Source organism: Cygnus atratus, chromosome 15 (genome assembly GCF_013377495.2).
Source record: "Cygnus atratus isolate AKBS03 ecotype Queensland, Australia chromosome 15, CAtr_DNAZoo_HiC_assembly, whole genome shotgun sequence".
Taxonomy (NCBI): Eukaryota; Metazoa; Chordata; class Aves; order Anseriformes; family Anatidae; genus Cygnus; species Cygnus atratus.
The window spans coordinates 12,498,804-12,522,913 of NC_066376.1; the positions used below are offsets into that span (position 1 = coordinate 12,498,804).

Below are 24,110 nucleotides of genomic sequence, written 5' to 3' on the forward strand. Positions count from 1 at the left end.
AGACTCCTTGTTTCGGTTAATTTGCACAGCAGTAAGCAAAGACACTCAGCAATATCTATTTTAATGGGATTAAGCAAACCCCCATTCCTTCATTCCTGGCTTTAATAATTACGATTGTTTTATTTAGAAATCATCAATACGATTAAGCAAGCCCCCATTCTTCTATCCCTGGCTTCGAGGGGACGTGAGGGGATGGGGGTGTCCCCGGGCACCCCACGGATGAAGATGAGGGGCCGGGTGGACGCTGTGGGATGGGGAAGGGGGGCAGGACGCCATGGCTGGGGGGGCTGGGGGCGGTGGGGACAGGCCTGGCCCTATATGGGGGGGGGGGCCCATCCCACCTCTGTCACACGCCCCCTGCCCACCCCACAGTGGCCTGGCAAGGGCTGCCCACACCCAACATGGCGGCCACGACGGCTTCAAGGGCACGCGGTCCCCAGCACGTGACGCGGGGCTGAGCTCTCACCAAGGGTCGAGAGCTCGCGGGAGCGGCCGCGTCGCCGTGGTTACGAGAGGCGCGGCGCCGCGCTCCCCCTCCCCCCCCCCCCGGGGTCGCCAAGGCCGCGTGTTCGAGTCCCGCCGCCCCCGCCGCGCCCGGCTCCCGCTGACCGGCTCCCGCTGGGGTTTTCCCCTCTCGGCACCCCCGAGCTTCCTCACGGCTCCCCGGGCCGCTACGGTGAGGGTCTGGGGGCTCGGGGGGCTGCAGGGCCAGGTGCGAGGGTGCAGCACTGGTCACGGCCCTCCTGGGCGCGTGGGGTTTGGGGCTGGGCTGGGGGCGCAGCTTGGGGGAGTTTCCTCTCAGAGCCAGGGAATTTTTGCTTCGGGTTCCTCCAAGTTCCTCCGAGCCCTTCATGTGGGGCTCGCCCCGTGTGAGGCCGTGTGCTCGCTGTGGTGGTTTGATGTCCGAGCCCCGACTGTCTGGGGAAGCTGCTCCCAGGGGAGGCAGAGGCCTCGTGTCACCGCTGGGTGTAATCGGAGGCTGCTGCAAAGCCGAGCCTGGCAGAAAGGAAGGGTATTTTCACATTTCTCTCCTCAGTCTTTTTCCCGCAGAGCCATGGAGGCCCCCGAGGGGCTGTCAGCTAGAAAGGGATCCTGTTTGGTGCCTCAGGCTGTTCCCAGCGAGTCCCAGCCACCGTCGGCAAATGCAGTGCAGATCACAGTGGTGAAGGCACAGGACCTGGTAAAGCGCTTCTGAAAACATCTCTGCTGGTTTAATAACCGGGACTCGAGTGGTTCTTTGTGCTGCGATCCAATTCTGGACCAGATGTGAGGTGATAAGGCTGTAGGAAGCGATGCCACCCTGTGGCTTCGTCCCCAGCACCGAGGGCTCATTCGCACAGACCGGAGGCTTGTGGTTCACCTTGCTTTGGGAACGCATCTCCTCAGCAGCAGTCGAGACGTGCTGTGGGGTGCTGTTGACTTGAAATGTCTCTGACTTCCCTGCCTGACTGTCTGTAAATTACTGGGTTTTGTTTGTGTTTTGAGCAAAACATGGTGGAAAATGCATACCAGTGAGACAAAGAAGTCTAAGAAGACCTGTTCTAGCATATAAAGCCCGATTTTTGTCCCAACAACAGCGGTTTAAATTGTGTTGAAATCAATAGGGTGGCTCTAGGTTTGAAAAGGCGGTAACTCCAGCGTGCCTACCGTACAAGAACGTGAACTAATTCAGATGAAAACATGACTAGTGTGCTTTCCATGTTCTGCGTGATACACCCAGCTGGCCTTAAAGTATTCGTGAGGATCTGGCATTTAGGAAGGAACACGGAGGAGAATCTCAGCTACTGCTGCAAGCAGAAAAATGCAAATCCCTGCTTCAGCTCTAGCTGTAGACAAAAAGCAAACCAAAATCATCTGCCCACTTTTTTTTTTTTTACTTTTTCTTTTTTTTAATGTTGTAGTATTTGAGTACCTCTCACATTGACGGGTTCAGCAAACAGCACCTTAGGTGAGAAGTAGAAGGTAAGAAGAGGGAAAACTGTGCTGAAAATAATAGACCAGTGGTTTGATTGCATCTGGAATATTGCTTGTGGTTCTGATTGCTTTGTCTTAGAAAACGCTATGGCAAAAGGAGAGAGGCTAACAAAGGTGCAATAATGAGAACAACAATATGAAAAAATTCCATCTATAAGAAGTGTGGAATCTGTTTAATTAGAGGAGATGTAGAGAAAGATGAGAGGAGTATAGGATAATTAATGGTACAGGGAAAGGTTAATTGGATTCTTCTGTTTAGTCTTTCACATAATATATGCTCAAGGTGACAGTCAGGAGGACTGAAGATTAAAACCAAGTGAATGAAGTCTCTTTTTGTGGAAAAGCCAATATGGAACTAATTACCCCAGTGACATGGAGAGAGGGAGCTCAGGGCCAGGCCCGGGGAGATCAGGCATCCCCGCTGCTCAAGATGAAAGAAAAGCTTGGTTGGGGTACGGCAGTTCTTGCGTGCAGGGCTGTGGCTGCTCCCCCCTGCCTGGAGAAGGAAACCGTGTTTCTCCTGTGGGGGGACTCTTCTGCAGCTGCCTGTCTCAGCAATTCCTTGCACCACCAGGGAAGTGCCTGGTGCTGCCTGCTTGGACAGGGCTGCGCGTGTGTGCGGCTGCGATGTGCTGTGCTGTCGCTGTGCCTGTTCACCTGTGTTTGCAGCCCTTTGTGCAGATGCTTTAAAATTAAGCCTTCTCATCTCTGTGTAAAGCAAGTGACGTGAAGCTGGTGTAACAACAAACTCCAGAGCTCCCCAAAGAGCTTGCTGGAGCCCTGGCTTGATTGCAGGGCTTGCTGCTGCCACGTGATAGACACAAGCGTCCCGTGAGCTTGTGAGCTCAGCCGTGCAGCTCAGGGACTACCTTCTTAGTACACAACAAAAATCCCCTCTTTCCTGGAAGCCCTGTATCTATGGGATATTTTTGGATTTGCTTTAGATGTGCCTTTCATCCCCATTCTTGGGATGAAGCCTGGACTTCTCCACCCTCTGCCCCCACCCTTCCAGCAGCAGGTTTGAATGATCCCTGAGGCACCACAGCATGGTGGAGCAGGAAATTTCCCTCCTAAAGGCAGGTCTTGGCACAGCCAAGCTCTGTTCCTCCTCCCCGTTCTTGCAGCGGAGCAGCCAAAGATTCCCACCGGTGCGCTCTGTTCTGGGTGCGGAACTGAGCTGCCTCCCAGGGGCAACTTTGGTCACGGGCCTGTTGCTGCAGAGCCAGCTGCTTCATCTGCTGTCTGTGTTTGACAGAAAAGCATCAGAAGCGACACCCCTTTTACTTTGGTGCGTGTGGAGTACGACGGAGTGATCTTGGGAGACTCCTCCACCATTCAGGTCTTGCCAAACGGGACAGCAAACTACAATTTCACGACCAGCTTTGAATACCGCCCCGATGGGCCCAACTCCTTGGTCGACGTTGCGCAGAAACCTGTGCTCTGTAAGTACCTGATGCTGCACCTCGCTCCTCGGAGGGGTGGAGGTGGGTGCTGTCAGCTGCTGCGCTCTGCTTTCTTGCTGCAGGAGTCACTCGGTCAAGAATAGCACTTAGGCAGCAGCAGTGGGGGGGGTCTCAGCACTTCTGTTCTCGTCTGTGCCAGCTGGAAGAATCCCCTTTCATATTGGCCTGGCTCTTTGGCTTCACTGTTCTTGTCAGCCTTGGGAGATGATATAGAAGCCTGTGCCGGAGCTGACACAGACCCTTTGCAGCCCTTGTTGGAGCTCACCGCTCTGGTCTGTTGATCTGAAAGTATCGGAGAAACTTTGCCAGCTCCTATCTTTTTTTTTTTTTTTTCTGCCTAGTGACAGTGATAGAAGCGTTGCAAAAGCAGAAGAAACAGAAGGAGGAGAAGGTCATGCCTCTTGGCCAGGCTGTGGTGGACCTTCTGCCTCTGCTGCAAGGTACAACATCGATTTTCTCATCCTCCATAAACACTTCTTGCTCCCCAGCACTTGTTGGTCTTTGCTCATGAACCCCTCTCTATAAGTTACCTCCTTCTGACAAAAATGGGTTTCACAGAGCCTTTGGAAAGCTGGGTCTGTGGGGAGAGGGGGGGGTGACAGCAGCTGCTCAGCTTCAGGAGTTGTAGCGGCACAGCTTTAGGCTGTGACTTCTCTACAGAGGGTCTCAGTGGACGCTGTGCTCATTGCTGGTTCTTCTCAGGACAGTGTTCGTTTACGGTCTTGGCTCCTTTGTATGCCGTGCCTACCTCTCCATCAGAAAGCCTTCACCCGGAGGCCAAGGTATGTGGAGTTTGGAACTGTTCCTTCGCTCGTTCGGCTCTCTGCTGCTTTTTAATGGGAAGGCGAGCATGACTCAGCTGCCTAGCTCATCGCAGGTACGTTACAGCCCTATATGTTAGAAGCTTGGAGGCCTTTCCAGTTTCCATTGACGTCTGTCCCAGGGTGCTTATGACAGGTGAGGTCGTGCTAGGAAATGCTAATATGTGCAGCTACCAAATTGCCCTGCAAAAAAATATTCAAGATGGAAAGCACAGTGCTGAAAAATTGGGAAAAGGCAAAGGCAGGGTTACTTGCCCAACTTTTAGTCCTTTTGTGGATAAGGCGTCTCACAGTCTATTATTGTACAACCTCTGACTGCCTCTCCTGCAAGGTCTTCGTTCATTCAGCAGGTTGAAAAGTACCCAGTGAATAAAGCAGGAAATGCGGTATGAGACTGGGAGAGCGTGTCTAACTTTGCTTCTGATTCTCCACGCACTTAGCACTCTGAGTGAATTAGGTGGATGGATATTGCATTTACTTTCCCGTATTTAAGTGACACAATAAGCGAGGCATAACAAGAAAGGTGTGGGGCCACCTCTTAGGGAGGAAGGAAAATGCTGAACGGCTGGCTTTTCACTGCCCCCCCCGTCCATCCAGGGTTGGGACAGGTAGCTGATGGCTGTACAGTGTGCGGAGATAGGGCAGAGTTGAAGCGTGGCCGTAGCTTTGACTTGTGCTGAATCACGAGGGCATTGTTTTCTGTCCCTGGTGTTCTCTCTCCATGGCCTTTTTTTACGAGACGCTGACAATACGTACGCCGTGCCCCCCAGTAGGCTCGGATTTAAACACACAAATACCGTAACTCAGGCATAGGAAAAACTGACCGTGAAATTCCTTCCCTGTGCTGATCTGTTTTCTTTTACATCTGAAGTGAGGAATAAGATAACATTATACGTTCTAGCCTTGGGTTTCTGCTCGCTTCTCCTTCGAGAGCAGAAAGTTATAATAGTCCGGTTATTGGCTCTATTTATCCTTGTCCCACAGTGCGGCCTTGAAGTGACTGTGCGCACCGAGAAGCCCCTGCTTTCTGCAAGTCAGCTTTCAAATGGTAACTTGTTGAGCGTCACGCTGGAGGCAGCTTACTCTGTCCCTGACGCCTTCGTTCCCACTGGACCCCCGCAAAACTACGTGGCTTGCCTGCAAGTACCAGCAGCCGGGGAGGTGAGGGTGGGTCCTGGCACAGTGAGCTGGGTTTTGGCTGCTGCAGTGCAGGTCGTTGTCCTACACTGGGGGACAAACGGCCAGGCCCGTGAGGTGCACAGCTCTTCTGCTCGAGGCACAGCAGGGTTTGTTGCGATTGCTCAGGGTCTCTGAGGTGTGATGTGCTTCTTTAACACAAATGAAGGATTGCGTGGCAAGATTGGGGTTGAAACTGGCAGTTTTCTTCCACGCCATGATTTGTTTTTTCTTCCTTCTAAGCCCAGCTCTGCTCAGCTGGCACTTGCTCCTGCTCACGCTGAAAACTGAAGTCCTTTCGTTCTCCTGTCTCTCTAGAAGGAAGTCCCTTTGCTGTTCAAGAATGGCATCCTGAAGCCTGGTGGTGAAAAAGAATCGTTACCCCGGCCCAAAAAATGGTCCCTTGCTAACATCATGGCCCCTGGTGCTCTGAACATACCCAACTCCTTCATCTTTGGTGGTCCCTATGAGGATGAGGATGGAGAGCTCAACAAAACAGAGGTGAGGAAAGACTGGCAGTGTCATGGCTGGAGGAGACCCATCAAGCCTCCCTGAAGGCGCTGAGAAAGACTTGCAGAGACTCGTGATGGGAGGAGGGGAGGAAGGGTGGGTGGTGGGCTCCCTGCACAGTGTCCAGGCATGGAGATGGTTCTCCTGAGCCAGCGGGCATGCTAACTCACCACAGAAGAGCTCCCTAGGGTGAACGTGGCACGTCTTGTCCTAACTCCTGAGCTGCTGGGCTGAGACTTTGCATTCTGTCTTTGTGAGCCAGGCTCTCAGTACTGATGGGCTCCGGTGCCTGCAGGGATGGCTGCTAATGTACTCTGCTAGGGTATCCTGTCTGTGGTGAGTGGGACACGTCTCTGACTCATTTTCTCTCCCAAGGAACATTTTAGGGGGGTGTCTGGGGGTGATGCAGGCTGTGAAGTTTGGTCTCCTGGCTCTGACCGTGTGTTGCTTCTCACAGGACAGGGAGTTTAGGATCCAGGCAGAAAGCATGAAGAGAATTGTATGGGACACGGAAAGACGCTGTTACCTGGATCCTGCTGCAGTGCTTGTGTAAGGGATACGAGAGCTTCCCCTCCAACACTGAGCCGGGGGAGAAACCATCCTGGAATGTACTTAGTTGAGTGACCTGTCTCAGGCAATGAGCAGCAGTCTGTGGATTTTCATAGACCTCTTACGTGGCCATTCCATTGCCCTGCCTCACTTCTTGTGCTGTCTGCTGGCCGAAGGTGTTTGCATTAGCAAGAGAGGAGCTTAACAGCCTTTAATTGCTGGCAGCAGCTTAGTTCTGTTACGGTGGGAGAAGATGAATTGGCTGTAGGTGCTGTCTTCAGCCTGTGAATGTTCACTTGTGCTGCCAGCAATTGGAGCTGGTTACTGTTCCCTCCGCAGTGCAAACACTGACCAGCTGCGTTCCCTCCCATGACCCCTTCAAGGCTGTCACCTAAAGGTTTGAAGGAAGGGGCAGCGGAGTTATGGTGAGCAGACGTGGGGTAGGGTGGCCCACACAGCTCTCTTCTGAGCTGCTAATTGAGTTTTGTTGATTTATTTTTTTTTCCTGATATATTAAAATCCTTTCACTCTGTGGGCACTCTTCATTTTCTCTTTTTATTAGATAAACATTACCTTTAATGGCTCTAGGTGTGCTCAGATCGGGGTAGGTACCCCGTTTCTCTTTGAATCCTGCAACGTTCTTGGCCTCAGCTGCATCGTGGCCCTGAGTTTCACAGGCAACTTATTCCTCATGTGTGGAAATACTCCCTTCTATCTTTTTTTTCCCCTGTACACTTTCATCAGCCTGCCTGCTGGTTTCACAGTTATCAGGCGTGTTGAATGGGAGCTCAGGGTCCGCTTTGAATTTATACCAACATTAATCATGTTCCTTTTTATCCGCTGCGTTTCTGAAGTAACCAGGGGAGAGAGGAACACACTGTGTTGCTCTCGCAATCGTTCTGTAGCCCCTAGTGCCATAAATGCCCACAGCAGTGGATGGAAAGGAAATCCACCAGGCCTACCCCAAAGTACGTGTGTTCCAGTGGCGCAAGAGTGCATGCTGTGTCCCACGGAGTGGGGCAGAGCAAAGCCAGGGCAGGGGTCTTCGGGGCTGCTGGGAGAGAAGGGAGGGCAGCGTGGCTAACCGGGGAGAGCTCTCCAGCTTGGGTTCTGCGTCTTCTCAGTGCCTTCTTCTGCATTCAGTCTGCAGAAGCGCATTGCAGAGTGCCGGTACTGGCCCGTGGAGGTCTGCAGGATGCCTGTGGTCTCATCCAGCAAAGGCAAAAGTAGCAAAGCTGACAAGGTAAAAATGGAGGGGGTGTGGTGTTATGGCTTGTGGAGCAGCACTGTGTTATTGGGCATTTTCTTTCAATGCCTTTGTTACACCAAAACCAGCCTTGAACCAGCCAAAGCAAGTCAGAGAGCTAGAGGCTTTGTAAAGGGATTAATCAGCCTTATAGGACTATTAAATAAACAAAGGATAAGATTTCTTCCGTATAGCCTACAGATCTCTCACTGATGGTCTGTGGTAGCTTGGTGGAGAGGGGTCAGGGAGAGGTTCCTTTCTGAGAAGTAATTCATTGAGCTTATCTTCAGACAGTGTTTTTCTGAGCATCTTGAAGAAATTCATGCCTTCTTTCTCTGGGTGTAACTAAACTATGTTTTTGTGTCTGAACTGGAGTGGTTTAATGAAGAATGAGCTCCTGCGCTAATGGTCAGCTGCCAGGAACAGAAACACACGAGAACTCCTTACATGTTCCAGGGCAAAGTCATATCAGTTGCTCTAAATCTCATTCAGCAGTCACCGGTGCCAGGGTTTTTCAGCTGTGACTGGGATACTTCTCCCTTACCCTCACTGGTCTGCTGCTGGTCCAGGCTCTCAGACTTCTGCAGCCACCTGATTTCTGTCAGACCTGACATCCTTACAGCTCTGGTAGGGTAGTTTGGATTTCGAACGAGATAGCTGGCAATTTTGCAGTTGTACCTTGAAAAGACTGCCCTAAGGGGTGGCACAGTTTGGGCATTAGAGAGAAAAGCTGCCCTGCAGGGGTTGGAATAAAATTGATATTCTACATATTGAATGACTCCAGTGTTTTCCTCCAGGTTGTCTCGGCTGCGTGCCAGTGACAGAGAGGCACTGGCTCATCAGGTGCATCAGTTTGCTGGGTGGCCTTTTTTAATGGGATCGGTGACCTTGTTTCCTTAAAGAGAATAACAGTCTGTTCAGTATCTCAGTGCCTCAATCTGTGTTTCCAGGGAGATGAGGACAGGCAGATTTTCTTCCATGGCGTGGCATATGTCAACATGGTGCCTTTGCTGTGCCCTGGCGTGAAGCGGATTCGAGGCGCTTTTCGTGTCTTTGCCTACCAGGATGGCGAGGTGCTCGAGAAGGTGAGAGCAGGCGAGACAGCCAGGCTCCGCGCCACCTCTGCGCCTGTTTGTGCAGTGTGGGTGCAGGAGTACGGGCAGAGTGGTATTCAGGGGCCAGCTCTGAGGCTTCACTGCCCTTTTGGTGCTGGAGGAAAACGACACCAGCTTCTAGGTGCAGTCTTCTCAAAGGCAGGTGATTTCTGGGTGTGCGTGAGCAGGTTTTGGGGGCTGGGGGAGGCTCAGAATCTCACTCCACTCCCTTCTCTGTCAGCAGCTGAGCAGGGAGAGCTGTGAGATCACTCCTCGCTCCCCACTCAGGAACACGGGCAAATGAACTGCGTTGCTGGGAAGAGCAAACAGTGGCTCTAAAAGGATAGCGTTACCCCAGGCAACAACCAAAAAAGCTGTCACTGGAGCTCTTTCAGCTGTAGCTCATGGAGGTTTATTTGTCTTCCATTTCTCCCCCCGCCTTGGTGCTAAAAGTGACAGTTACATCTCCATTTTCCCACAGCACGCCCCAAACAGACTCGAGCTTGTTTCAGGAGGACAGATGCACAGCCTGCTTTTACTGCCCGCGTCCCCCTTCGTGCTGCTGCCCAGGCCACAGAGCTGGGTGAATTACAGCCCTTCTCCGTGCCTCCCTGCCACAGCTGGGTGCCAGCTACCAAAAAGCAGGCTGTTTGCTGGCCCCTGCCTCACTGCTGGGAATAATGGCCTCCTGGCTGCATGGTGCTGTTATTTGTCCTGTGGCATTTATCCGTCACGAGTGAGGTGACACCCTCTGCTTTTCTCATTTTCTGGTTTTGCGGATGCTTTGGGCCGCTCCTGGGCCTTGGTGTAAACAGCTAACCTGTGCAGCTGTTCCACCTTCTCCCCTGCATCCCTTCGGTTCTTGCCAGCCCAGCTCCTATATCCCTGACAGCTGGGAGGGGAACTGCCCATCTCAGTGGTCAAGCAGCGTGTGAACAGGTAGTGTGTGAAAAATCTGCTCCTGGCGGGTCCCCGTGTGTGTCAGGGAGGCTGCGCCACGTGGGCAGGTGAGCTGGGAGCTGGGTCAGGCCAGGGCAGGCAGGGGCACCAAAAAACAAGTGCAGAGCAGACCTGGGGAGGGTAGCCAGGTGCATCTGACACTCCGCATCACCAGGTCACTCCATAGCTGTGAGGCAGGTCCAGCGTCACGCCAGGCCAGTGGGTCAGGATCAGAGCAGGTTGGGGCTGGGCTCCAGCATTTTTACCGTGTAGCTCGGGCAAGAACCAAAGGCCAGTGCCCCAGTGAAACCGAAGTTCTTGAGAGAAGACAGGGAGGCCCTAGTGAGACTTTCTCAGGCAGATCTTTCCTTAGCAGTCTGACTGGAGGCTACGCAGCTGCACAGTATCAGAGCTGGCCTTGAGCACAGGCAGCTAACTGCCTAGGAGGAGAGAGTGAGGTTGCAGAGCTTCTTAATGCGTTTAGGGCCCTGACAGCGTGTTTTGTGATGTGAGAGGTTAAGCAAAAAGGATGGGGAAGCCTAATTTGTCCTTTGATTCTCTCTTGTCACTTCCTTTTTTTTTTTTTTTTTTTTTTCCTTTCCCCTCCTCTCCAGACTAAAAAACAGCAGAGCATTTTGCGGGATCTCAGGCCACAGGTCAGTCCGACTAAAGAAAGACCATGCACCCCAGGAATCAGCTCTCCTCTTTCCAGAGCTGTTTCCAGTAAGGCCCAGAGAGAAGAAAAGGAGAAGAGCACCAGAGAAAAGGAATTCAACAGAAGGGTAAGGTCTGTAGAGGCACTTTGCAACGTGGTTGGACCATTTCTACATCAGAGGTAGTTGGAAACAGGGACTGATGCTGTGTTGCTCTAGCCAACTGAGAGATACTCGTCACCTTGAAATTTTAGTACATGCTGCCTGAACAAATGTACACTGCGGTCACATCCTGAGTTTGTGAAGGCGTGAAGATGTGAAGTTTGAATCTGAAACAAGATGTCTTTTTTTTTATTCTTCAACAGATGTCCTATGCACCAAAAACCCAGTTGTCAGATGCTGCTCTAGAAGGTGAAAATACCGAAAAATCTCTCAGCCTTGATGGACAGGTAATTTTGTATCTCCAAAGAGAAGAAAACTGCTAGACCATCACTGCATCAGTGTTTTGTACCTTTCACATAATCAAATTATTCAAGAGTGAGTTGGAGACGAGGGATGTCTTACACAGATGCTGTCCTGGAGTTCTTCCAGTGACATCCTGTTGGAGGACAGTCTAGCATTGGGCTAGAAGGTCATAAATAATCAGGCATTATTTAGGAGGGTATCTTCCTTTTTTGTCTTCCTCTTCCAAACATCTAGAATGCATATTTATTGTCCAAGCAAATCAATTAGCTTTTTTTTTTTTTTTTTCCTGGACTGACTGCTTGAGCATAATTTTGTTAGTGTAAATCACTTTGAGCACGGGTTATAAAACAAATTATACGTCTTCGGTTTAAAGAAGATTTGCTGAAGATCTGTAGCTATATGCTCAGTCTTTCATCTTGCCAGTAATGGTTTTAGATAGTGTGACATTGAGAGAGTAATGGTTATGTTCACAGCAATATGCTGAAGCAGGAACGTTCCTGGTGATGGAGATAAAGCTGGACAAGGCCTTGGTACCAAAACGATTGCGAGAGGAGCTCACCAAAAGGTGTGTAAAGACATGCTATAACCCTGGGGCTGACAACTCAGTTCTCCTGCAGGATAGAAACAGGACTGGATAGTGAGCCTACCCTTCAGTGTGCTCCGTGAGCACCATCTGAGTGTCCGATCCAAAGCCCACTGAAATCAGCAGGAGGACTGGGCCAGACTGCTTCCGAGGTGGCACTGGGTGGGTTTGGAAAACATTTGTGTTCATCTGAGCTGGCATCTCCCTGCCAGTCACCTCAAAAAGGGAGACACCAGAGCAGCATGACCAAATCTGTGTTCTGTCCAGGCTTGGTTTCCTATTCATCCCCTTGTGGTCGCCTCTTGCATGCGATGTCTGCTGCTTGGTCAGGGCTGGCCACCAGTGGGCTGCACTCGGTAGTGCTGCTGTAACTCTCAGATGGCATTCTGTTGTTTTTCTGAAGTTTTGTCACAACTTTCTACCCATTCCTGGGCTCTTCCGTTAGTTTTCACATCATTCTGCTGTAGAGCTGCCCTCTCATCTCTGAGGTTTCGAGTCTTTCGCCGTCTGTTTGATTTAAGACAGTTGCTTCCTGTCCGCAGAGTGGTAGTCCTGCTGTGTTACAGTCTAGGGAAGGCCTAGTATGTATAATTTGTTGGATAAAAAAAAGAGAAAATACAGCAAATGAATAAACCATAACATGCACAGGCAGTATGTCTCTTTCAAACAGAAATGCGAGTAGAAACCACACAGCAGCAGTCGTTCTTTGAACAGGAAGCATGTGCATTGTCTTCTGTTCTGCCTGCTGTCTTCTAGGAAAAACAGGTTTGGGGAAAGTGAGCCCCCCTTGCAACAGACCTTGTCCTGACCTTTTTGGTTTGCTTCCTACTCTACTGCAACGTGCATGAATTCAGTGTAATTACTCTTCACTCACCTGCCATGTGCATCTGTGGATGTGAAGCCTGGAAAATCAGCACTTCCGAATAGTGGAGAGGGCCCTGTCCTGAGGGGCTCGAGCTGATGACACGTACATGTGTCCTGGCAGATGGGATCAGCAGTGCTTTTTTTTCCCTGGAAGGCTGTTTGAATACATAGCTCGTTAGCAAACTACAGCCCTCTTTCCTGGGCTGCGTCCAAAATTCTCCGTCAGCCTCCGCTTCTGCTCGCTTGCTTTGCCTGGGTTGTTGTTGTGCTTGGTTTTCTCTTTCTCATCTTAAAGTGAAACAGTTTGGTTCTCCTTTGTACCCCTAGCAGAGGTACCGCATCAGTGATGGGAGCTCTTCTGAGGGTGGGGTTGTGAGCGTGGGTTTCCTGAGGAGTGCTGACAGGCCTCTGCAGGGAGGCACTGCAGAACGAGGGCACCAGTCACTAGGCAGCGCAGCAGGCTGTGCAAGAGGACTTGTTGCTGCTCACGGCCACAACGCTTTCCACAGACCCGACAACTCCTCTGGCGCCTACGGCAGCCCCACGCGGAGTCAGATGATTGTATTTGTGTCCTGTGGGGGTACGTCCTGCGTGGGCTAAGGGACCGGCAGGAATGGCAGCAAGGAGAGCAGGACGGCAGCTTTCTGAAGGGACATTTTGGAGCTGTGCTGCGCAGCCTCCCTTGACCTTACAGGAAAAGCAGCTGATGGTGGGTGGCAGGTCCCACGGGGACACGAGCAGAGGCCGCGGCATCACCGTTCCCGTTGTCGAGGCGGGAGGGGAGCTGAGTCCCCTGCTCAGCGCTGAAACCTTTCAGGTCTCTGAATATACAGAAGTTTTGCATGGGAGAAGTGGCCGGAGGTCAGGGCCTGGCAAAGTCAGCTGCTCGGAAGCTCTGCGAGCCGGCAGAATGGTTGTAGGAGCGGTTTTGCTTTGGTGTGGGGGAAGCAGTGTGCTTTGTTAGTTGGGCAGGGGCCAAAACAGGGATGTGACACTGCTTGGTGGGCTGGATTGCCTTCTAAGGACTGAAGGTGTTTTAGTGCCAGCAAACAGGAAATCTTGATAAAATCCCAAAGAATTTAGGCTGTTTTGACGCTAAGGCTTTCAGTAAAATCTTAATATTACTGTAGTCCTAAGGCCTTTTAATCAATATTTGGAAGGTCGTTGCAACCCTAGTAGTGACACAGACAGGCGTGACATGGTGTCTAGGAGTCGATGCATGGCCAAAGAATAAGGTGCTGCAGCTGCACTGTGGGATGTCAGGAGCTGATGGATGGGGTGGCCCAGGGTTTACAGTGATAACATTCTTCAGAGCTTTCGTCCTTTCTTACAGGTGTTCTGGCAGACCCAGGAGGCTGTGAGTTAAAGGAATAACAACTTGATAAGACGGTCTGCTTCTGTGGGAGAGTGGTTTTGATTGCTAGCAATAACAAATGCTAACCTTACCTGCTGGGCTGAATTTTTACAGGAGTTTTTGTGTAATGGGTCAGTGAAGCCTGGTGAAAATAACTAAATAAATCTTATCCAATCCCCATGGAGTGTAATCATCAGCAGGGAGCGAGGCAGTAGCTAGTTCTCCCAAACATTATGACAAGCTGCAAGCATTGAATGAAGGTGCCCTAGTCTTTACAGTTCATTCTTGGTCAGAGCCTTCACAGTTTCTCCCGTGTTGGTCCCTGCAAGGTGTCTCAAGGACACGATGACAGGCTGGAGCCCTCGCACTACAGGCTGCCTGCACCTGAGACAATTGAGCGTCGCTGGCAGGATGTCAGGCCGATCTCTTCTGCCCTCTCATTGACAGGGTCAAGGAGATGATTCCCCCTCGCCCTCTGCTGCCTCCCCGGACTGAAGGAGCCAAGAAGGTATGTGCAAGAGCCTGTGGCCTTGCCACCACTTTGCCGCTTCTTTCTGCCCTTGTCCCTCTCACATAAGGGATTTTAATTTTCAGTCTGAGCTCTGCAGCAACTTATAGATGAGATTTGCAGAGGAAACACACAGAAAACTTCTGGATGTGTTATCTTTGTAGCATTATGCCTTGGGAAATCTTTCCTGGGCTGTGTTACTCTCATTGGCAGCCCATAAAAAGGGGCAAGATCTGGAAAAGGCAGAGAAGAGAGCAGCAGTGTGGGAGTGTTTGGGAGTGAACTGGGTGCTGGGGAGGTACCAGAACTGTATGCTTATGGGCAATTTCTTGTCCCAGACTAGCCCACGTGCTTCTTCAGACCCAGACAAACATGAACAGAATCAGCCTCAACCAGGTCACCCCACAAAAAAAAAAAAAAATTGTGAGGACTTTTGCATGTGCAACATCCTGGCCCCAGAAAACAATCTGAGACCACTGTCTGGTCTTCGCTAGGTACAGAACAGCCGCTGAAGGAGCCTGTCCTCAGATGGCTCCTGGCTGATGGGAAATTCAAAGCAACAGTGGGGGACGAAGCAGTACTTCAATAACTGACCCCAGTGTGGCTGCAGAATTGATTTGTGCTGGACTGTCTGGAGTGCACAAAGTGATACATTTTGATTATTGCAGTGCATGGAGGCTTTTGCCACCGGGATTACAGGCTCTGCAGAAGATGGCTTGCCCATGGCTTTAAGGGGCTCCCAGCAAATGAGATATAGTTTACTTGCAGCTAATTGTAGTGCTATAGAAAAGGCAATGATGACTGAAACACTGGGTTCTGATTGAAAAATAAAGCAGGAGTGATAACATTATGAAGGAGCGCTTCTGTATTTCACAGTATTTACGTAGCAATGTTTCAGGTATGGACAGGAAAAGATGTGTGACAGGCTACTTGAGATTTGTGTCAGGTGGGGTTGGGGGCGGGTGCTCTGGAAAATAAAACTCATTTCAAGGTTGATGGCTTAAGTGACTTTTGGAGTTTGATTATTTATTTATTTCCTGATACTTCCTATATCCTAGGCTGTGGAAGATTATCACAACCATGTCACAAGCATTGCTGTTGCCATCCTAAGTGAATACCACGACCTATTTGGGAAGCAGCTGCCTGACCAAGGAGCGACAGACCATCAAACTCTGGAGGAACAGAAGCGTGTACTCAACTTTGAGCTCAATAGCTCTGGGAAATATTTTGCTTTCAAGGAACAGCTAAAGGCAAAGAGTCCATTGTGTTGTTTTACTTCCCTACTTGTTTTGTCCAGGCAGTTTCTCAGTGAGGAACTGCTGCTCCATGGTGGTAACTTAGTGTGTTACTCCGTGTTGCTCCAGAATCCTTTCCTGCCACCCAGGCTGTTGCAGAGGGCATGGGGAGGGCCAGGTTTTTCCTCTAACGGAGCAGGCAGCAGGCTGCTTTGGTCACACACCAGGAGAACCTTTCCTGTCAACAGGGGAAGACTCCAAACCTGATCACACCTATTTGCCCCGTGTTTGTATCCCATGGAAGGCAAAGCTGACTGTTCTTGCACTCTCACAGCCTTCCCCAGGGAGAAGGGGCTTCTCCACATGTCCCTTAAAGGGGCATCTGTGTGTCAGGGAAGGTGGGAGGTGGGAAAGGAATTCATCACTGCTTACTTTTTTTTCCTTTTATCAGTGCTGGGCTGGATTTCTTCCTTAGAACTAAGTTAGAGCTTCAGGCAGTTGGAGTTGGACTCACTGGTCCCTGTAGGGCCCTTCCAACTCAGGATATTCTATGAGTCCGTGAAAATGTGTGTTCTGGCTCTGTGTTGTTACGATTGTGGAGCTTGTGGGGGAATCTGTCTTGCCCAAGTATCACATGTCTCCACAGTATGCTGTAGTGAAAATTGTGAGGGAGAAATACCTGAAGACCACGGCGTTTGAGACCCAGGAGCAGTTCCAGGCGTTTCTCAGTGAGCTGTACGTGTACCTGGTGGATCAGATGCACGTTGCCCTGAACCAGGTAGGGAGAAACCTTGGCATGTGTTCGGTGAGCTGGGATGGTCAGCCTGGGATACAGCGCCACTGGGGATCTGGGTTAGAAGCTGCTTCTAGTGAAGGCAGGGGCACATTCGCCTTCAGGACAGCTGCAGGCTTGTGCTTCCGTTTGCTGCAGTTATCACACGTGGGCCCCAAGCCACACACAGAGACAGGATCCATTGCATCTGGATCCCATTGCTGCAAAATCCAGCTGGTGGGATGCGAGGGACCACCAGCAGCTGCTGCTGCAGCCGGCTCCTGGGGAGGGCGGCAGGGCCTGTGCCATCTGCCCCCCAGCCGGGCAGAGCACAGACCTTCAGCTTGAGCTGGGGTCACCAGTGACACCACAAAGGAAGCTGGAAGTGGTCTTGATCTGGGGGATGCTTTTACTCGCCACAGCTGCCAATAAATAGATATTGCCCCTTCCCTCTCTGGTAGAGGTACCTGGGAAGGACGTGGGCCCACAGGATTGCAGGGCTGTGTCCCACCCCAAAAAGAGGCTGGGGCAGCTTGCCTTTCCAACCCACCCAGCCCTAGCCATGCCAAGGTGTGCTCTGCCCGGTGCTGGACTGGGGGCTGCTGCTGAATGAGGAGCACACAAACCGTTCTTACCCTCCCCAGGGCTAACTCTATCTCACTCCTTACCAGCTGCTGCACGAGGAAGCTGCCTCTCCTGTCCCTCTAACCCGCGTGACGGCTGAGCAGCTCTGGCTCTTTGCTCACGAAGCTGAAGTCAACAAGGACTACAAGCTGGCAGCTCTCTACCACCAGCAGGTGAAGGAGCCCCTGTTCCCTCCTGTCTCTGTCCCGCGTGTCCGGGCTGGCAGCCAGCACACCATCGCTGCAGCTGACAGCTCAGCCAGCCTCGTCTGTTGTGTGCGAAGCAGGGAGGTGAACGTGAGCGGGGTACTTGCACTGAATGTGCGAGCGATTTTCTAGGGAGATGCTGCTCTCTGGAGGATGTGAGGCAGAGGCTGGCCAGGTCACTGAGGACTTGAGCCTTGAGGCCAGGGAAAATGGGGTGAGCTGGTCCAAAAGGCGCGCTGGGTCAGCACTGGGGACATCTATCAGAGGGCTGAGAGGTCAGCTGAAGCTGGAGGGCACCGATAGGTGAAGGAGGCTTAGAGGAAGCCCGGCATGATCCCAGTTAAGGGAAACCCTAGCATGTGATAAACAAGGGCTTGATTGTTGCTAAACTCTGCCAGAGGAAAGCCGTGGCTGTTGCAGAGTTGTCTCCCCGGTGCGCTGCGTGTGCTGGGCACGATGGCAGGAGCCCTTACTCCCACGATCTGTTGTGCCCAGAGGATAGCTCAGGACAAGCACAACACCCAGTACTGGCTGGACTACGGGGCGTTCTGCCTCCTGCTCGAGGACACCACCAAAGCCCAGGAGTGCTTCCGGGAGGCTCTTTCTCTGGATCCACACCACGTGCGCAGGTGCTGTGTGTTCCCAGAGGGTGGGGAGGTGAGGGGAGTCCCCCACGCCACCGATGGGGGCCTGCAAGGCTCACCTGTCTGCCTGCCCCCAGCTTGCTGCTCTGTGGGATCGCGGCAGTCGTGCTGCAGCACTACGAAGAGGCAGAGATTTTCTTTGAGGATGCGTGCTGCTTGGAGCCATCCGACGTCGTAGCCTGGACGCTTTCAGGTACAAAAGGAAGCCGGCCTGTGTGCTCAAGGCATTCCTGTAGAGACGAACGTTGCTTCTTACCCTGCTGCTCTTCCCCACTGCTCTAATTTGAGGGCTAAGGGGAGGACTTTGCTAAGGGCTAGATTTCTTCTCATGCTGCTCTTTGTCTCCCATAGGTCTGTTCTATGAGCTGCAGAATAACAATATTCAGGCAGAAATGGCCTTCCGCGAGGCTAAGAAGCAACTCCAAGCACAGCTCGCCAAGGAGAGAAGCATCTCTGAGGGAAAAGGAGGGAAAAAGCAAATTGCTGCCGCGTATGTGAGGTCTACCAGTCCAGGCCCAGAACAGCTTTTGCCAGGTAATTCCTAGCAAAACCAGGAGGTGCCCTCGTGCTAGCAAGGAGGAGACTTGAAGCTGTATGCGAGATGGTGAACAGTGAGACCAAAGAGGAGAAACGCAAAGGGAAAGGAAGCAGAAGTGGGCTGTGAGCTTGAACAGCCTGACCACGAACTATGCCAGAGAGAGAAAGTGCCCTGCTTTAAATGCTGGAGCTGAAATGCAGGTAGCACGGCCCGTGCTTTGTCTTACCCAGAGCCTAGGAGAGGAACCAGCCTTCACATTTATTTTTCTGGCCCAGCCCAGTGCTGCTGATATACGGACGTGTGGGCAGTGGCCAGGGTAACTGGAAGAAGTGAGCGTACCTCGTGAAGCTTTGGAAGGGAAGGGTAGGGCTGCTACCGTGACAGCTGTACTACTGACCGGGGTCATCCAGGTTCAGCTCCCATGCAAGCTGTTGCTGTGACGTCCCAACACCGCGCAGAAAGCACTGTCTGACCAACTCACAAAGGGCAAAACAGCTGCTTAGTGGCAACTCTGAGCTGAAGGCCTCCTCTGGAGCCTCTGCGAATCTGGCCTCACCCCGAGCCAAGTCCTAAGTATTTGGCTGGGCTGCAGAAAATACCAGTTGGCTTTATTTTTAACACTGTCCCCACTCTGTGCAAAATGCTTCAAGCAGGCCTACAGGGTCATGTGCCTTTTTTCACCCTCCGCAATTACGAAGGAAAGGATATTGCTTCATTTATACCTATCTCTAGCATTATATGGTAATCTTGTACTAAAGACTCCAGAGCCACGTATTACCTTGTGCAAGCTATTTTCATCCCAGTTAGAGAAATCTGGTAGTTCTGGTATATTTTCTCTCTTCCCCCCGTTTCAGTGGAGTTCTGCTCCAAAGTGGCCAGATAAAGGCAAAGCCTGCACGGACCTAATGCTTGTTGGGGGGTTTCATTCCAGAGGGGCCTCCAGACGGCTCAGCCAGCAGGCTGCCAGAGGCGGCGGAGGAGCCTGCCCTGGCCTGCCCAGCTCCTGAGGAAGAGGCTCTGGCATCGGAGGCAGCCCCAGAAGGTCAGGGAGTGGGGTCTGGGGTGAGAGGGAGAGCCTAGGGCTGGGAGGTGGCCTCGTGTGATCAGCAGGGAGGGAGGTAACCTGGGGGCACTGAGCCGTGGCCGTCCTGATGCCAAAGCAAGACATTGAGTCTCGTTCTCTCTCCCTAGCTGGGGAATCTTCAGCAAAGGGGGTTCATCCTGATTTTTTTTCGGAGAGCATATCTCAGGATGGACAACCGGTAGGTGAGTGCAGCTCTCTCCACGTGTGGCTGCACTCAGCTGCCTTCACCGGCTGCTCTGATGTCTCCCTCCTGAGATGCCAGCTCTTAAACTGTCCCTGTGGATCTCCTCTGTGTTGTGATCTGCCTCCTCTATAGCTCCGCTCTCCTATGGGTGCCAAAGAGGTGGCAGTGCTGGGGTCTTTGGGCTCCACGGGATTGTTCTGGGGAGGCAGGGGTCTTAGTGCAGTTAACAAGTCTGAGTTACAAATCTCCGTTTTCTTACTCTGAGTTTGGCATGGAAAACTAGTGGGTCAAGAATATAGTTTCTTTTCACGTATCTTACAAAAATCTTAAGCCCTTCAGAAAGAAACGTTGTGCTAATCTCTGCTCCAGCCTCCCTTGCCATCTCCTGGGTTTTACACTGTGTTGCTGGGATCCCACTGTCTCTGTTAAGGTCTCAGCCCTTGCTCTTATTTCAGGAATGAAAAGCCCGGTTTGGGACTGATGAAGGCCCATTTTCTTGCAGGGCCGCCCCCCATTTCAGGACTTAGCCAGCCTTCCTGCACTATCTTCATGAAGGCAGTGGAATTCCTGATGAAATTCAATGCCATCCAGGTCAGCTTGGCACGGAGTGGAGGAGGAGGAAGGGAGGTGTGATAATTACCAAACTGCTGGTGGCAAGCTCCAGCAAGGACCTCTCTTGGGCTTAGAGAGCAAACCGAGGCTACCCCAGATGCCAAGAGAGCAAAACCACTGCCCAGAAATGCAAAACTAAGGCCAGGCAGAGCGTTAAGACCAAAATGCTGCTTGAGGACAAAGTCACTTCAGGCAGGCAAAGCTCTCGGAGTGTCTCAGCTCGGCACTGCTGGCTGTGGAGGGAACAACGTGCTCTTGTACGTCCAGAGATGAGATGCATTCTTGCGATGCTTCCACTACACCAGTACTCCTTTCTTCTTTCAGACATTTGCGTATGTCAGAGCAATTTGTTTCACCTGTGGGATGTTCCTGTCCCCCCCCAGTCATCTCTGTGAGATTTCTCTGACTGCCACATTATGCTGTCTGCCTTAATTTTACGTGGCAGAAAGAGCTGCTTAAAGCAAAACAGACTTAGAAGTAATGGGAGGTAAATTTTCAAGCAAGGGGGGGGAGAAAATCTCCTGTTTCCTGTTCATGGAACTCAAGTGGGCGCGAGGCAGTCCTCCTGAAGTGTGTTTGCAGGGCAGGAGCAGCGTCTTGGGGATGCCCGGGGTGTGCCTGCTCTCCTAACCGTGTCGGGGTGCTGTTCCTCTGCAGTTTGTTCACGTGGCGCTTGCCCATGAGCTGCTGGGAGGCCCCTCTTGCGCGTACTACCTGGCGCTGGCCCGGACTTACTTGCTGAAGGAAGACTTCTCCAAATGTGAAGAATGTCTCTGCGAGGCCGTTAGGATCGACTTCATGGTAATCCTCTGTGTTCGCAAGTGCAGGATGCTGCCCCAAAGGGGGAGACTGGCCAAACGCTGCAGCAGACGCTGCCTGCGTTGTGTGTTTGAACCTAGAGCCCGTGCTTCGTTTCCACTTGAGCAATTCTAACGTAAGTCTGCAGCAGTTTCTGCTGGGGAGGGCAATCATAGGTGATTAACCGCGCCAGGCTGTGGCTGCAGCACTGCCCTCCTCCTTACCCAGCTTATTATTTGCTGTCCATCGTCTTCTGCACGGACAGGCAGCATTTCTGACCGAGAAGTGCTCTCTCTGCATTGTCTGCCTTTCCTTTCCCTTTGAACACGTATATCCTGATCCCTTCTCCCTGTGTTGGTGAGTCAGCTTCTGTTTCATGGGAAACAAGGTTGCTATTCAGAAGAAGGCGGCTTTTGAGGGTCAGGTTGAATGGAAGGCACAGAGGACTGTAAAGCTGACATCTCCGAATGCTACTTGTGTATTCAGTACCTGGGGGAGCCTTGCTCAGGCCAGGATACCGTGCAGGGAAGGCTGGAGGGGGCTTTCATTGCAGGCAGCCTGCTGAATTGATTTTTATTCTGTACGTAAAATCTGTTCTGCTGCAATCAAATACCTGTCGGTTCTTCCTGTCTGCTGATTACAGGGGTTCCTGGCCCTCCTCCAGGTCTCTCTCTCTCCCGTCTCCCAGCCGTGCCTCACTCTTTGGCTTTGTGTGCACAGAATCCAGATGTCTGGGCTCTGAAAGGGCACCTGTGCTACCTGAAGAGAGACTTTGCAGGGGCGAAGGAGTGCTACGAGCGAACCATCAGTTTTGTGGTGGATGCTGCAGATATGCACTTTGTCTACCTGCGCCTGGGCTCCGTCTACCTGGAAGAGAAAGAGGTGAGAAGGCAGCAGGAGTGGAAGAAGGGAATTTGCAACAAAGTGAACAGCATTAGATCCCGGATCCCAGGTATAAAACACATCTGCAGCTATAGCTAAATGCCACAACCCAGCAAAGCCTTCGCAGAGCTGCTTACTCCTTTGTGCCAGGCTCCCAGTCTCGGCGTGCTACCGAGATATTCTCATCCTCAGATCAATGAGGGTGTCTTTTACGCCACTGCATTACGCTGGCAGGAGCTAGAGCCACCAGCTTTGGGGGCAGCGATCAAGCCCTCAGCCCCTCCGGCAGCAGGGGGGACGGTGGGTGTCTGAGCCCCAGTGGAGATGGGGCACTCGGCAGCTTCCTGAGGAGAGGGACCACTGTGGAGGGACGCTTTTAACGCAGAGCAACGTGATAATCTCTCTCCTGGCAGTACGGCAAGGCGAAGCAGACCTACCTGCAGGCCTGCAAGAACTCTGCATCCTGTCTCACCTGGCTGGGAGTGGGAATCGCCTGCTACAGAGTAAGTGCAGTTACCTGTGAGATCCCAACTTCACGTCACCTGTGCTGTAGCTGGGTTTGTGGCACGGTATGCAGAGCTTGCTTTTACTTGATGCCCTTTATTAAAGAAAAGCTTAACTGCCTGTCACACCAATGCTTCTGAAGGCCATCCTGTCACAGTCCCAGGGTGACACCCCAGGCTGCTCATAGGGGAGGTAGAGAATAAGACAGTTACCCTCAGCAGCAGCCTCCTTCCCCGCCTTGTCCTGCCGCCAGGCCTGCCAGGGCCTCCCTCCCCAGATGTGATGGCAGGCGTGTGATCTGGGCCTGGGCTCTGCTCTGAGTGCCTGCCTGCGCATGACCTGCATGTCACCACAAGAGAACTGAGCAGAATGTCAGCACAGAGGAATCTCGGTGCTTTCCCTGCCCAGAGGAATCCAGCGCCTCTGAAGGGCTGCCAAGGACACCCAGACAGAGCCACCAGCAGCGCGGCGTCTCCCAAAGGCGCACCTCGAGAGGCTCCTCCAAAGGAGTTTGGCTGAGGGAAACAAACAGGGAGGAACTCAAACTTCTGTTTCCCCTTTGGCCAAACGTACACCTCCCGAGAGGCTGCAGACTCCAAAAGGCAGGGAGGTGAGTGTGGCCTGGGAGCTGGGAGCAGCCCGCAGAGCAAGGAGACCACGCGGCAGCCCCCCCCTGCCTCCAGGGAGCTGCTGAGCAGCCAGCTTCTGTGGGAAGGGGGACCAGGACCAGAGCCACGGCAGCAGCACACCAGCAGGTCACCAGAGCTCCTGGTGGAGCGGGACCACTTGGTTCCTGGGGCTGGAGGTGTTAGTACCTGTCTGGTTTTCTCTGCCCTGAGTCCTGTCCTTGCTGCCCCGTCAGGGGAAGCACCCAGCAGCTCAGCGCCTGCTGTTCTGCTGGTTGCTTTTGTTGTAGTGATTTTAACAGGCACCTGCTCCAAAGAACTGAGAAGCCGTTTCTGCCTGCCGTTTGCCTTTTTTCACGCCTCTCCTGCTCTCTCTCTCTCAAGCTGGAGGAGATGGGGGAAGCAGAGGACGCTCTCTCTGAAGCCAATGCCCTGAACAACAGCAATGCCGAGGCGTGGGCATATCTGGCCCTCATCTGCCTGCACGTGAGTGCCCAGCCGGCCGCCAAACCCCAAACTGGTGCAGGGGGGAGGCTTCATCTGCACCTGTTCAGGAGCCTGGAAAACATCTCCTAGATCCCAGGGGGAAAAAGCTTAGGGAAGATCACTGCACAGGGCAAGAGCAGCACCTAGCCTCGCTGCTTGTCCTCTCCTGCTGAGCGCGTGCCCCGGGGGAGCGTGCTTCTTGCTGAGCACCCTTCCCGGGCAGGGCAGCGCTCGCTGCTTACCCGCGTCCCCCCCCCCCAACCCTCCCCATAACCCACGGTTGTGTCTTTCCAGGGAGGGCGGCAGCTGGAGGCAGAGCAGTGCTACAAGTACGCCGTCAAGGTGGGTACGCGGGGGGGGGGAGCAGGGGCTGGCTCCGGGTAGGGCACCGAGCTCTGCCCTCCCTGGCTGCCAGCACCCCGTTTACCCAAAAGCGCCCTTTCTGAGCCCGAAACCCGGCGGCTCGCTGGGGTGCCGCCCTCCTTCCCGCAGCTCGGCCTGCGGCCCGCCGCCCTGCTGCAGGAGCTCCGCGCCGCCCAGCAGCGCTTCGGCTTCGGCAACCCGGCCTTCTGAGCGCCCCCCGCCCCCCGGTCAATAAATAAATAAATACAGCCCCGTGCGCCCGCTGCTGCCGCCCGCTCCCTGCTGCGCCCGGGGGGGGCGTGGTCATGGGGAGGGGGCGTGGCCAAATGGGGGCGTGGTCTCCGGAGGGGTGT

The 24,110-nt window shown here is 52.7% G+C and overlaps 1 protein-coding gene across 1 annotated transcript; it reads left to right on the plus strand.

Annotated features, from left to right (window-relative positions):
• The first annotated feature begins 577 nt into the window (after positions 1 to 577).
• Positions 578 to 23,967, plus strand: CFAP70 (cilia and flagella associated protein 70). The gene is made up of 29 exons (XM_035548999.2): positions 578 to 676; positions 1,037 to 1,180; positions 3,230 to 3,416; positions 3,779 to 3,877; positions 4,140 to 4,219; positions 5,243 to 5,419; positions 5,753 to 5,935; positions 6,402 to 6,493; positions 7,637 to 7,736; positions 8,690 to 8,824; positions 10,387 to 10,554; positions 10,791 to 10,874; positions 11,364 to 11,455; positions 14,139 to 14,199; positions 15,258 to 15,449; positions 16,081 to 16,212; positions 16,878 to 17,003; positions 17,532 to 17,665; positions 17,758 to 17,873; positions 18,032 to 18,214; positions 19,150 to 19,280; positions 19,410 to 19,480; positions 19,942 to 20,077; positions 20,756 to 20,899; positions 21,617 to 21,778; positions 22,192 to 22,281; positions 23,293 to 23,394; positions 23,689 to 23,736; positions 23,887 to 23,967. Exons 2-29 carry the CDS (start codon positions 1,055 to 1,057, stop codon positions 23,965 to 23,967), a joined length of 3,432 nt encoding a protein of 1,143 aa, XP_035404892.1. The 5' UTR covers positions 578 to 676; positions 1,037 to 1,054.
• The last annotated feature ends 143 nt before the right edge of the window (positions 23,968 to 24,110 follow it).